Here is a 14,056-nt window from a genome sequence, read left to right on the forward strand (position 1 = left end):
CAGACTATATTGTACTACAGTAGCTCTTCATGAGTACAAGGTTTTTATTTTCCGCGTCAACAAGATTATAAGACTTAGTTACCAAATTATGAGTCAATTTGAAAAAATAGTTTTTATATTGAGGCAAGAAGAGGATTATTAGATTTGAGAGATGTTTTGAATTACCGTCCGGACCCAATACTATTCTAAAGGATTTTTTTAAATCTCTCTCTTTCAAGAAAACTGCTCCACAACTGCTTACTGGGTATTTTGTGCGACGAAGTTCCAACATATAATGTCCCATTGAGCACATTTGAACTTGAGTATTAGAAAAGTAAAAATAGATTAAATCACTTCAAAATTAAACAAGAGGTTTCATGAAACGGGTTCATGATTTTAAAGCTCAGTAGGTGGCGCTCTCTGTTAACAGCTACATGAGGTTTGATTAAAATAGTGGTTCAGAGCCAAAGATTATACATCATGATCTAGTACTGGTTTATGACACTTCCTCAGCTGTTTCATGAAACCTTAACCATATTTTCATGATATATTAAAGGCATTTTATTAAAAAAAATAATGTACTGTTTTGTTTAACCGCATCAGCTGTTTCATGAAATATCATGAGCTGTTTCATAAACCTCATCAGTCCATTCATTAAACATTGTAAGCTTTTTATGAAACCCAAAAAGCTGTATCACAAAGCCTCATAAGCAATTTCATGAACTATCAGCTGTTTCATGGAATCTCTTTTGCCGTTTCATGAAACCAAATCAGCCGTTTCGTGAAATATCATCAGTTCCTAATGAAAGCTGATAAGCTGTATCATGAAACCTTATAAGCCTTTTCATAAAACCTTACTTTCTGTTTCATGAAGCCCCAACAGCTATTTCATGAAATATAATCAGCTGTTTAATGAAACCTCATTAGTCGTTTCATAAAACCTTATGAGCCATTTAAAAAAAACTCACTTTCTGTTTCATGGAGCTTCATCAGCTATTTCATTAAATACAATCAGCTGTTTCATGAAACCTTATTTGCTGTTTCATTAAATATAATCGGCTGTTTCATGAAACCTTATTTGTTTTTTCATGAAGCGCCATTAGCTAATCCATTAAATATAATCAATTGTTTCTTGAAACCTTATCTGCGTTATCATGAAGCCTTATAAGCCATTTAATTAAATATAATCAGCTGTTTCATGAAACCTTATTTGCCGTTTCATGAAGCGTCATTAGCTATTTCATTAAATAAAATCAGCTGTTTCATGAAACCTTATTTGCGGTTTCATGAAACATCATTAGCCATTTCATTAAATATAATCAGCTGTTTCAAATAAACCTATTTATTGTTAATGAAGCAACATTAGCTATTTCATTAAACATAATCAGCTGTTTCATGAAACCTTATTTGCTGTATCACAAAGCCCCATGAGGTATTTCACGTAACATTATAATGTTTCATGAAACCTTAAGAACTTTCTCCTAAACTCAATTTGCTGTACCACAAAGCCGTTTCATGAAACCTCATAAGCAGTATCATGAAACCGTATCATGAAACCACCTCAAGGAAGTTGGTGTTCTTCCCAAGAATATCCAGAACCGTCTTCTAACTCGGTCAATACGAGGAACAACATCCGGACACGTGAGGTCTGGTAGTTACATCCGATCGCTTCAGCGTTACCGGTGTAAATAAACCGGTCACAGGGAGTCAGTGGAAGGTGTTAATCCTTAACTAATGAACTCCACCAGTAGCTGCTGCCTCCCTGGACTACACACCCCCTCGCTCTTGTGTGTGTTTGGGATTGGGGGGGGAAGGATAAAAAAAAAAGAAAAAAGAGGAGGGTTTTACAGGCTTCACTCTCCTGTCCCTCAGCCTGACAGCCACGACTCAGTCACACAATTTCACGGTTTGTGGGCAGTGCACACCAGCGCCTTCCCATCCCTGAGAGCAACACGTGTGTGTGTGTGTTTGCCCGGGCATACCAACAAACACACACACACACACACACAATCTGCCATTAATACTCGTGGAAAAGAAGAAATCAAATATTAATCCTTCAACGCCCCAACCTTGGGATTGAAAAAAAAAAAGAGAGGACTTACCATTTTATTATTGATTTCATGGAAATGAATTTCACAGACTTTCTCTACGATGTCTTCACTCTCAAAAGTTATGAAACCAAATCCTGAAAGAGAGAAAAGGGGGGAGAAAGAGAAAGACATGATGAGTTTCGTGGATCGTCATCAAGAACCGGGGATGGATTGTCTGGAGGAAGAAAAGACGGACATTGTTCGAACCGGTCGACGAAACGCATTGAATGGAGGACGGCAAAGATTCATCAGTATTTCATTAAACACACTTTTTATTTCCTATTGAAATCTCGGCGTAACAACAAGCAATTTCATTTACGTTAACGCGGGTCCGTCCGATATTTCGCACTGTATTTATCGGATAAAAGCTTAACCCCCTTTTTTGTCCCGACCCGAGAGGACGATTCTGAAAGAGCTTGGATCGTACCCTCCTGTGTTTTGATTGCCACGTACAAAGCGATCCGGCGAAAAAAAAGCCAAGGGTTTTTTTGTAAGGAAACTGATCCTCTATTACCATTGAAGAAGAGGGAAGCGGCACACAAGGAAAACATTTAGAGAATAAAAGCAACGAGTGGCAACCAGAAAGAAAAAAAAAAAAAAAGAGGAGGAGATGAGTTTCTTTTCAAAAGCCGCAAACACCAGATGATGATATGAAACCACCTCAGATTGAGCTTTAAGAGGGCGACACCGCAAACAGCTCGCCATCTGACACATGCAGGAGCAATTTATTACGGCGGTGTGTCAGGACGAGAGAGCGAGAACAGCCGTGGAGGAGGGGGGGGGGGCGCAGATTTAGTCAACAATAAAGAGGGCCGGGGGTAGTTGTTTATAGAGATGGATAAAAGTAAGTGTTGTCGTTTTATTCTCTTCTTCGTTTTGGTGGCGGATCAATCCTGAGGAAGCCACTAAAAGTCATTAGACACCTCGTGGAAGGAGGCGCAGTCGTCTCGGCGTGGAAAAGACGACGTCCGAAGATAGTCGTCACAATAGCGGCGACATTTTCACATGTTTCACGATACAAATATGGGCGCGAGATAATGTTTTTTTATGAATCAACGCAAAAGTTTGTAGCTTTAAATAAACCCAACAAAAGAGTGTGACAAAGAAGTGCGAGCTTTGGCGTTATTTTTATTTTTTATTTATTTTTAAAGTGTTGATGAAAAGTATTTCTGTGTGAAGAGAGTGAGGCGTTTTTTTAAGAGTTAAAAAAAACTGTCTTCAATTCATATGCAAAGTTATTAATACATTATTAAAAATGGTTAATGGTTAAAAAGTTTAAAAAAAAAGAAATTTCAAAGTAAAAAAATCAGTCAGAAACACATCATCACACAAATGTTTATATAGTAAGTGAGTAAAACAATTATATGATCAAAGCTGTAGGCAAATAATAATAATAATAATAATAACATTTCATTTTACGTTGCAGCAAAATAATTATGATTATTTAAAAAAAAAAAAAGACTTTTTTTTATGAATGTAAATCAGTGTCTTTAGAATATTCAATGGTTAAATTAAACACTTGAAATAATAAGAAATATTTTATTAAAATCGAAAATATCTAAAGGTAATTTAACACTTTTTAAAAGTGTGGACAAAGAATAACATTAATTAAAATTAACATTTATTTTAAGAGGAAAAGAAAAGTTGATTTAAAAGATTTTTTTTTATGTATACAGACTTATATTAGTGCAATCAGAATATTGTATTATTCCTTTTTACATTTCAAATGTTGATGATTATTTTTTTTTAAATTACACTTGAAATATTCTTAATTCAGTGTTTTTGTTTTTTATTTGTAGCATTTTTAATTGACTATAAAACATTGGCAAATAATAATCATTCAATTGACTTTAAGAGACGGCAAAATAATTATTAATTCTTTAAAGAAATATTTTTTATTGTTTTTTATTCAATTATATCAGAGCCATTTGAATATTAAGTTGTTTTTAATTTTATTTATAAATGTTTATATTTTAATTGAAATTATCTAAATTTATAGACTTTTAAACTTAATTTAAATATGTTGTTATTATTACTGCTAACATGAATTATTTTAAATAAATATTTAATAAAAAAAAAAGTTTGAATTATTCGAATTAAAATATAAAAGTCATTTTTACACTATGTGTAAACAAACAATAAAATTCTTATGAAATTTCGACGTTTTTCAATCCATTATTTAAAAAAAACAAATTCAACCTTTTAATATAGAAATTATTTTAATGAACAAATAACATGAAATTCTTAAAATTTACATTTATTTTTTTTTCATTTCAAAAGGATCATTAAATAATTTAAATAACACTATTTATTACATTAACAACCAAAAAAAAAAAAGTTTTTACAGATACATTTCACTTAAGTATGATAAAAAACACACACAAATACAAGTTAAAATAATGTGTTGACGTCACAGATGTCCGGTGCGTCTCTGAAGGTTCCGGAACCTCACGGTCGTTGAAACACGTCTCACACAAGCCTTAAAATATTTAGGCCAAAAAAAAAAAACCCCACTGAGCTATAACCTGTCTGAAAAGTAATGAGCCTCGTCTAATAATAGCAAAAGTCATTTTACCAGAACTGAATCATTGTCATGATCCTTCTCCCCTCCCCCGCTTCTGTCACATGCGACCACGTCCAAAACACTTTTTCTTTTTTTTTTTTACGAAAAAAAAATCTTGATGCGCGAGCAGATTAAACACCGACAACATCTTATCTAATGAGATCTTATGAGACAGAACATCAATTCCCCACCGAGCTAAAGCTACACCAGGAACCGCCGCAAGTGCGCGGCGAGGGCAGGAGGGGGCGTGAGTGAGGCGGGGACGATTGAAGGGGGGGGGGGCCCCAAGTTGGCTGCCAGTCGCTCGGGCCCCACCTTTTTCGCGCCGGCGCGACGAGCACTTTTGACAACCAACAAATCAACCGCCAGGAGTAATTTGTCACAGCGGGGGGGTGTGTGTTGGGGGGGAGTCTGGAGGGAATGAGGGTGAACGGGACGGGGAAGGTGGAAATGAAAGCGAGAGAGATGGGGGGGGGGGGAGAAAAAAAAGTGACAAGGAGAGAGGTTAGTGGACGTGGCCCCTGTCGCCCGGCACTCCTTCCTCCCTCCTACGAGTGGCTCCTCCATCAACTGACAGCAACATTTTCCAGCGCCCCATTATATCCAGCGGGGTCAGGGCCGATGCCGTGTCACCGCTGATGCCACCAGCAGGGGCCCCCCTTTTTTTTTTCCACACCTCCTGCGACTGGATCTCTTTTAGACGAACAAAAGGACATCTCGCTGCAGTGTAAACCACACCTGCAATCAGCCGAGAGGAGTGAGTCCAGAAACAAACGCACCTTTGCACCTGGTTTTCAACTCCATCCATCAAGAATCCGATAAATACAAACTAATAAACTCAAGCAAAATTTTCTTTGGAGCCATTTGCAGTTTAAATGAGTAAAAAAAAAGGAATATTCTATATATTATATATACTTAAAGGGATAGTTCACCCAAATTTCACTTGTTTTTACTCACCCCTCGTGTCGACTAAGGGTCTGGATTATTTCCCGAGTACATTTTCCGATAAATCCTATAGTTTATCTTTCATTTTTAATATTATCCTCTTTTCTTTTTAGCATTACTGATAGGAAATTCAAGATTTAAGTCCGTTCCAGGGTTTGAGAAAGCCAATACAAAGACACTGTTTATTTATTTAAGTGACATTCATCACATTCATTTCCTCAATACCTCGGAGGAGCCAAGGTCTCAAGTACATAATCTGACTTGATTTATCGGTTCCTTCTGGTCGTAATCTAGAATTAAACTTAGTTAATTTTTAAAAACTATAGGCAAACATGCTTGTTTATTTTAATGTAGTGTCCGGAGCTCAGTTGTCTTCGTCCGAAAAGACACTTAAAAACATTCAAATGCCTCTGTCTGTAACGTCCATCTTGAATTGAAGGAAATACTTAAATAAAAATATACATGTTGAGCTCGTTTGTAGCAGAAGTTTAACACTAGAAGTCCCGGAGAGCAGACTTTTCAACCCATAAAACCCAAAGGGCAGTGGATCGGCTGGAAGTCACCTGTGGACTCTCATTTTGTTATGTAAACGTAGGGATCATTGTCTCACCACAGGAGGAAACATGCTGAGAGGGAGTGGGGGAGGGTCGGATGTTCGATTCTATCCTGGCAGTTTAACTTAGGGGTGGGAGGGGGGTATGGAACAAGTGCAGACTAAGGAATGTCTGGTAAGGGTAAGTGTTTGGATGGGAACATAGATAAGCTGATTCATTAGTTAGAATAACAAGAGATAGGGACAGGAAGTACTTTGAGTATCTAAACTGGAAGCGCTATGCGATATTTACTGGAAGTGACAAGCTTAAAATATAGACTTGTTCTCGTTTTTCGGACCAATTCTTTATGTCGAGGCTTCAATACAACAGGTACCTTGGAGACAAGAAGTATGAAGGTATTTGGATGTTTTTAAACGTGTCTTCTTTGGACGAAGATGAAGACGAACGAGCTCAAGTTGCTTCTCGAGCGCTTCCAGTTTAGACACCCTAAGCACTTCCTGTCTGTATTGCTTGTTACTCTTTAAACTTCTGCCACAAAAGAGCTTAAAATGGACTTGTTTAAGTTTTTCCCGGAAGAATTCCTCATGTAGAAGCTTCAATACAAGATGTCTTTTTGGACAAAGATAAAGACAACTGAGCTCCAGTCACTACATTAAAATGAACAAATTAACTCTGAATAGGAACAGATTGCTCTGAGAATAATCCCAAAACCTAGTCGACACGAGGGCGAATAGAAAAAGAGTGAAGTTTGAATTTTGGCTGAACCATCGCCATCTTTCAAAACCACATCTTCTGGACACCACTTCTCTAAGAGGCCACACGGGGCAGCAGTCTGACCTACAGCAGACGGACTGGACAGCGAGAGGCGTTATCTCCCTCACAGTGAAGAGCCAAACAAAAGGCTTGTGAATAGAAAGACAGGAATGTCGGATAGGAAAAGAAAGATAATTGTTGTTGTCGCTCAAATGGCATCGAGCCTCGTCCCAGTGCAACTGATATTTCAGGGAGTCTGTGTCTTCAAACCTGAGCCTGCTTTTGTCTTGAAAAAAGCTTATTTTATTCCTATTAATCCTATAGTTTATCTTTCATTTTTAATATTATCCTCTTTTCTTTTTAGCATTACTGATAGAAAATTCAAGATTTAAGTCCCAAGGTTTGAGAAACCCAACACAAAGACACTGTTTATTTAAGTGACATCACATACATTCCTTAATACCTCAGAGGAGTCAAGGTCTTAAGTACATAATCTGAAATGATTTGACATGACATGGTTCCCTTTTGGCAGTAATGTAGAATTAAACTTCATTGTACTACCTCAGAACCATTGATGGAAAAGGATACTGTTATTTAAGTATTTATTTTTTACTTACTAAAGTGAGCGTAATACATGCTAGCTTAGCTAACAGTGCTAGCTTCAGTTACTGATGTGAAATGTATTGCAACATAACAAAATGTATAACAATTTGTATAACAAAACCTTTTTTTCCACTATTAGTATACATTTTAAGTGAATCTACAATTAAACGACAAACTTGTAATTTACAACCAATCAAAACATTCTTTTTTTTTTTTTTTTACTTACCAAAGTGAGCGTAATACATGCTAGCTTAGCAAACGGTGCTAGCTTCAGTTACTGATGTGAAATGTATTGCAACATAGCGCCCGGAGCTCAGTTGTCTTCGTCCGAAAAGACACTTAAAAACATTCAAAAGCCTCCATCTGTAACGTCCATCTTGAATTGAAAGCCTCGACATGAGGAATTTTTCAGGAAAAACTTAAATAAAAATATACATGTTGAGCTCGTTTGTAGCAGAAGTTTAAAACTAGAAGTCCCGGAGAGCAGCCACTTTTCAACTATAAAACCCAAATGGCAGCGGATCGGCTGGAAGTCACCTGTGGACTCTAATTTTGTTATGTAAAGGTTGTGATCATTGTCTCACCACAGGAGGAAACATGCTGAGAGGGAGTGGGGGAGGGTCGGATGTTCGATTCTATCCTGGCAAGTTAACTTAAGGGTGTGTATTGCAACATAACACTGTTAACAAAACTTCTTTTTTTTTTCACTATTAGTATATATTTGAAGTGAATCTACAATTAATGAACAAACATTTTCTATTTTCTATTTCTATTTTAAACAACAAAATTATAATTTACAACCAATCAAAACATTTATTTTTTTGCTTTATATCTCAAATGCTGGTGCCTCTGGTGCGTTACGGGGGTGATAAAAACACATTTATTTCATCTGGGAAAATTGACGGATGGGATCAAAATAACCAAAATTAAATGAAAATGTGAAAATAAAAGTTTTTTTTTTTAATCAGTCACTCACTTATTGCATTAAGTTTTTCATTCAATTCTTCGGATGTTTAGCAATAGACACAATTTCCTTCAAAGCATCTAAAACTCCTGGACTCTAGCAGGTTATTGATGTCGGTGGTTTAACTTGAATTGAATTTTTTTTATCCACTTTCTTTTAATCTCTCGAATCTGAAAATCTGCACAAAAAAACATACATAAAAAATGCAATTTTTTCATCTCTTATTGGAGAATAACGGACTTTACATCTGAGGCGTCGATCGGATGGAACTAGCGTCGAGCGGCTCGACTGGTCACGTCAATTCACAAACACTCCCGAACAAGGAAGTATCGTCAGGAATCCAAATGGCTTCACTGATTTAAACCAATCAGCAGGATTGATCCCCGCTAAGTGAAGCGAGAGGTATTAATAGCCTGAGTTCGCCTGACGCAAGAAACATGTTGACGTCGCTCTCTTTTCCAGTGTGTGTGTGTGTGTGTGTCACGTGACTGAGGAGATCCTGGTGGTGTGTGTTTTTTTTTTTTTCCTTCCCACCCCGGCATCAAGTGGGATCTTGTCGGTAATGCCGAGAAGCGAAAGGCAGACCGGTCCGAACACCCACAGCACAGTTTGAGATCTTTGATCATTATTTCCTTCTGCTATTACTGCAGATCCACAGCCCGGGGCGTTAATCTCCTGCTTTAAACCGTTAACGGCCGTGAACCTCCGACAGCAGAGCAGGAGGGAAAAAAAATAAATAAAAAAGCGGGATTCTAATGATTCTACGTCTGAACGTGGACACTTTTGAGCTTCCTGTAAATAGGATGAAAGTCTGACATGTAAGGAAAATGATAAAATATTTATATTCAAATAAACTGATATAATAATCCTTTGATAAGGGGCCACACAGAAATAAATACATTTAAATAATAAAATAAAATTTCTGTTGTTTTGATTCATACTCATCTGATCGGGATGTTGCTTTGATCAATTTTTAGTAAAGAAGAAAATATGTGTAAACTATCAAACATTTGTAAAAATGGGACCATCTTGTTGCAGAAAAGCCAAGCTTTTCCTGCGAATTCAACATTATGTTTTTGGTTTTTTAGTTGTTGTTCAGTCCCAGAAAATAATGTCTACTTTAAAAGGTTTGTGGGACAAAAAAAAACCCATCGGGGACCACAGTAGTAGACAGTAAGTGAGTATAAAGTTATTAAGTTTCTGATTATCTTATTGGGTTCGTGCATGTGTTGGGGTTTGAGGGGGTGGTCTTTATGTTCACCCAGCTACCTAGGGCGAGAGGCAGGGGACACCCTGAACCGTTCACGATGGCTGGAGCACGACAAACAGAGCCAACAAGTGTTCAAACTCACACCTATGGAAAATTTTGAGTTTTTTAAGGTAGGAAACCAGTCCCTCGAAGTAGAATTTTACCAATTTTTCCCCTGTTTTCTTTCAGAAATTCGAAATGGTAGGTGCAAAATTGTCCTTATATAAATTATTACACTTGGCCAAAAAGGCAAATACATTTTAAAAATAAATATTTGAGATCTTTAGGGACACTCAGAAACTCAGCAAAACCCCAAAAAGCAAATTGCAGTGAAAGAAAAATGACTCGACGTCTTTGCGTCGTACAGTAGACGAAGCATGTGCCCTCGCGTGGTTATATATAATATATTTGCAGGAGCTGTTGCACAACTTGGCTCAGCATGCAGGGCGAAGGGAACTAGTTTGTCTGTGCCTCTATGTAGGTCATCTTTCAGAGTTGGCCATCCATTTCTACTGTCCTACTTAAAGGGACCACCACGCCCCCCCAACACCACCACCAGCACCACTTACATGTTTATCACAGAACCGTTTGACTGGGCTTTGATTCGATCTCTACAGGAAATAATAATAAGTTCTGCTCCTGATCGCCGGCGACAATAGAAAACGCCTGATTGGATGAAAGTGACGCTCATTCCCCCCCCCCCCTTTTTTTTTTCGACGTATTTTTCAACCATTTTCAAACCCCAAGAAAGATCTCATTAGTGCCAAACAACGAAGGCCATACGTGTGGACGTCTCTCGCCTTCGTATCATGAAGAAAGCGGCTCCGGCAACAACTGAATGGAAGTAATTACCGGCGGAAGAAGGTGACTCCCCCCCCTTTACTTACAAGGGGCCCCCGACAGCCGGGCTAAAAGCAGGTAGCCATTATAAAGGCTAAAAAAAGAGCACCTGATGACGGGTGTGAAAGGAAGGGGAAAAAGAAGTGGGTTATAATTTCTGTATAAAAAAGGATAGTCATTTCCAATTCAAGTGTAATAATGTTTGAGTGTTAGGATAATAGATGAGTGCACAGGAATAAAAAGTCATCGGTTGCCTTGAGGGGAAGCAATTTTTGATGATAAGGTAAGGTAAGGTAAGGTAAGGTAAGGTGATACCAAAGGAAGCTAAACACAAGGAGGTTCTTCACCTGCTCTTTTCCAAAGAAAGAAACTCATGAGGAGTCACATTTTCTTTTGAGGCGGAACTATGGCCCTGAGTGACTTTAAACTTCGTGGTCACCCACTGTACCGGGGTCAACCCCCGAGCGGTAAGGAGCCCCGTTTCGAGTCAGACAAGGTGAGGCCCCGGGGTCATATATGCTGCTGGTTTCTATAGGTGGCGTCCGTCCCTTCTGAAGGGCACAATGTCCCAGACGACCCCAAAAAATGATTTGACACGAAAAAAAGGGGTTTAAAAGAAGCCAAACTAGATGGTTTCAAATAGATAGTCGTCCTAAATGTTAGGGCTATAAGATAGAAATCAATATACACATATGTATACATGTTTTTCACCACATTTCTGTATCAATACTCAACACCACTATATCATTTATTTGATTCCTGCCACTAGATGGCAGCAGTAGCTACGTCTTCCAAAGTTTAAAGGAACAATGAAATTCCCGCGATGACTGAGGATGAGAGGATAGTATACATCCAATGTTTGGACAGATTTTGTCTTTCAGTATTCTCTATAAATTCAACCAAAAGAAAGTGGAACCATCACTAAAACTCAGTGTAGCCTAAAATTGCTGAGGAAATGATGCAAGTCTATCAAAGTATATCGTGAGCTGAATATATCAGATCAAATCATACCCTGAGATACGTGCGTCACTACAGTCATTCTGAACATGCTCTGCTAAATGGTTTGATCATAAAGATTGATCCGTGGGACGGACCATCCATGAATTATGAATCTGAGTCCATGGTTCTCAGCTAGAATAATGGGGGGTGTCGTCTTTTGGTAGGGGATTAGATCCTGACTGTAGTTGAGGATTTCAAGTATTTTTGGGTCTTGAATCAGGATTTGGACAGTCATTAGCATTACGTGGATCCTGCAATGATTTCTGGTGGTTGAAAAAAGAGTGAAGCCAAAAGGCAGAGCTGCCAATATGTATCGTAAAATCTACTTAGAACTTTATTGATCCCTCAGGAGGTCTCCTTCTGTAAATTGTTTATACTTCCATAATACTTCTATACATATAATAATAATAATAATAATATATAATAAAATATATAATAATATATAATACTTCTACTTCTACTATAGCTTCTCGTTTGTTCACGTTCGGTGGATATTGCCGGAGAGAATATGAAGAGGGTATGATTGGCCAAAGATTTTCTCCACAGGGTTGCCCTGCCTTCGAGATGAGGGTGAGAACCGTGGCCATCTAGAAGATATTTGGAGTAGAGCCACTGTTCACACTTAGTCCCTGAGTCTATTAGTGTTGCTCTTGGGGAGGAGCATTCGTGAACTACATTAACATAAGGAAGCCACCTGGATGCCTCCTAGCTTAGGTTTTTTTTAGGGTGTTCCCTAAATGTGGGAGACAGTGGGGTGAGCCGGTACCCGGTTGGGAGACTATGTCTCTCACCTGGCCAAGGAACACCTCAGATTCTCCAGCCCAAAGAGGAACGTCTGGCCGACAAGCGACAAAAACAATGAAAGGCATGACAGATAAATAAATATAAATAAGACAGAAGTACACTCAAATATTATCAAAACGCTTAAAGAGAAGAATTCGATAACAATGTAAGGTTTAGAATACAGAGATAAAATCTTTGCAGAGAAGCCGGAAAATGAACGCCTGAATAAAAAGGAGCAAAGAATCTGAGAATCTTTTCTGTTCCAGAGTGGAATCCAATAGTGTCGCGCAATCCACAGGGAGTAAGAATACAAAGTAAAGCTGGTGTTTAAGAAACAGCTCCAATTTGTCTCAGCTAACCAGCTAGCTTCTGGAGTTTAAAGGGATAAAAAACCACGACCCATCGTTGACATTTTTTTCATAAAGACGTCGGTAAAATGTTACGACGCAAAGTTACTTTTGACACAGCGAGGAAAAAAGGAAAGCGATAAAAGTCGTCGCCCCATGACAGACGGTGAGCGAGCGATAAAAGCAGACGTCCACCGCGAGAGTGACAGAACGCTATTGTTATCCCTTCCTCGCTCTGGTTTTTTCTTTTCTTTTCTCCGGCCATGGCGACCGGCCTGAAGATATATTGTTCTTGTGTGACCCGGGACAACAGACGACACATCTAATATGCTGAATACACACCGCGGCTTAAGATGGAGCTGCTGGGAAACACAAGAGTTCGTAAATATCGCCGAAGGGCAGTCGGCCAGCGAGTGGCAGGAATATGAGTTATAAAGTTGTGGGGGTGAGGCGGGGGGGGGAGGGAGGGAGGGGTCGGACTTTAATTGCTGGCAATGATAGAATTTCTTTAGTACAAATGGAATTTCGGCGTAATGAGATCGAAAAGGTTCGAAAAACCACGAGGGGATCCTTCATTGAAAACTGTCAGGTCTTTTGTTGCCGAGCAATAGCGCCGAGCTTAATAGATATCTCAATTTCTATCACATACAGTAAGAGCCGGGCAGAGAAGAAGAAGAAGAAGAACAGGAAGAAGAAAAAGAGGAGGAGGAGGAGGAGAAGTGTTTCCAAGCTTTGAAGAAGCTCTGATGAATTTCTTTTGTGATACGAGGCAACACAGGGATGAATGAAACATCTGCAATTTGGTTCCACCTTTTCACATGAAACGTAATTTCCCGTTCAATTAGAATTTCTGTCTCTTCTATGGAGTCGATGTGAAAAATATGGATGGTTTTCAATATGTTGTCACTTGAAAACAAAGGGAGCGTCAATCTATCGACACGAGTTGTGTTCAGGTTCCTGCGACACGTTTAAATAACGGAATAAGTTTTGATCTAAAATTGTATTAAAGTATTTATTTTTATTATTATTATTGTATTTGATACAAAATATACAAAGAAATTCAATAAATAAAACAAAAGTGACTTTTAATGCTCCATAAGTCGATTTTTAAAATTAAAAAAACATCAAAAATAACTTTTTTCCCAAGTCTCTTGATCTTGGTAGAAGCAATAGGTTTCAGGGAAAATGTCAACAAGTTACTTTATTATAGCAGTTGGTTGAAAAACAGCAACGTAATTAATGTAAATGTTCAAAATATATATTGTTTGGGGTACCATGAAATTTTAATGATATTAAGTGCATAACTATGTTGCTTTATTTTTGTTAAATTCATGCAACTTAATCACACAAGGGGACAAAATAGTTTAATGGTCCAAGTCGTGGCCTT

General features: G+C 38.1%; 1 protein-coding gene across 10 annotated transcripts in view; it reads right to left on the reverse strand.

Moving 5' to 3' along the window:
- msi2b (musashi RNA-binding protein 2b) overlaps nucleotides 1-14,056 on the reverse strand; it is a 392,013-nt gene that overhangs the window by 109,733 nt on the left and 268,224 nt on the right. For all 10 annotated transcript variants that reach the window (XM_087806755.1, XM_087806751.1, XM_087806760.1 and 7 more), the window contains exon 8: nucleotides 2,082-2,164. In XM_087806755.1, coding sequence (XP_087662881.1) covers nucleotides 2,082-2,164 — 83 coding nt within the window. The remainder of the gene's footprint in view (nucleotides 1-2,081; nucleotides 2,165-14,056) is intronic.

This window comes from Callionymus lyra, chromosome 14 (assembly GCF_982586985.1).
Source record: "Callionymus lyra chromosome 14, fCalLyr1.hap1.1, whole genome shotgun sequence".
Taxonomy (NCBI): Eukaryota; Metazoa; Chordata; class Actinopteri; order Syngnathiformes; family Callionymidae; genus Callionymus; species Callionymus lyra.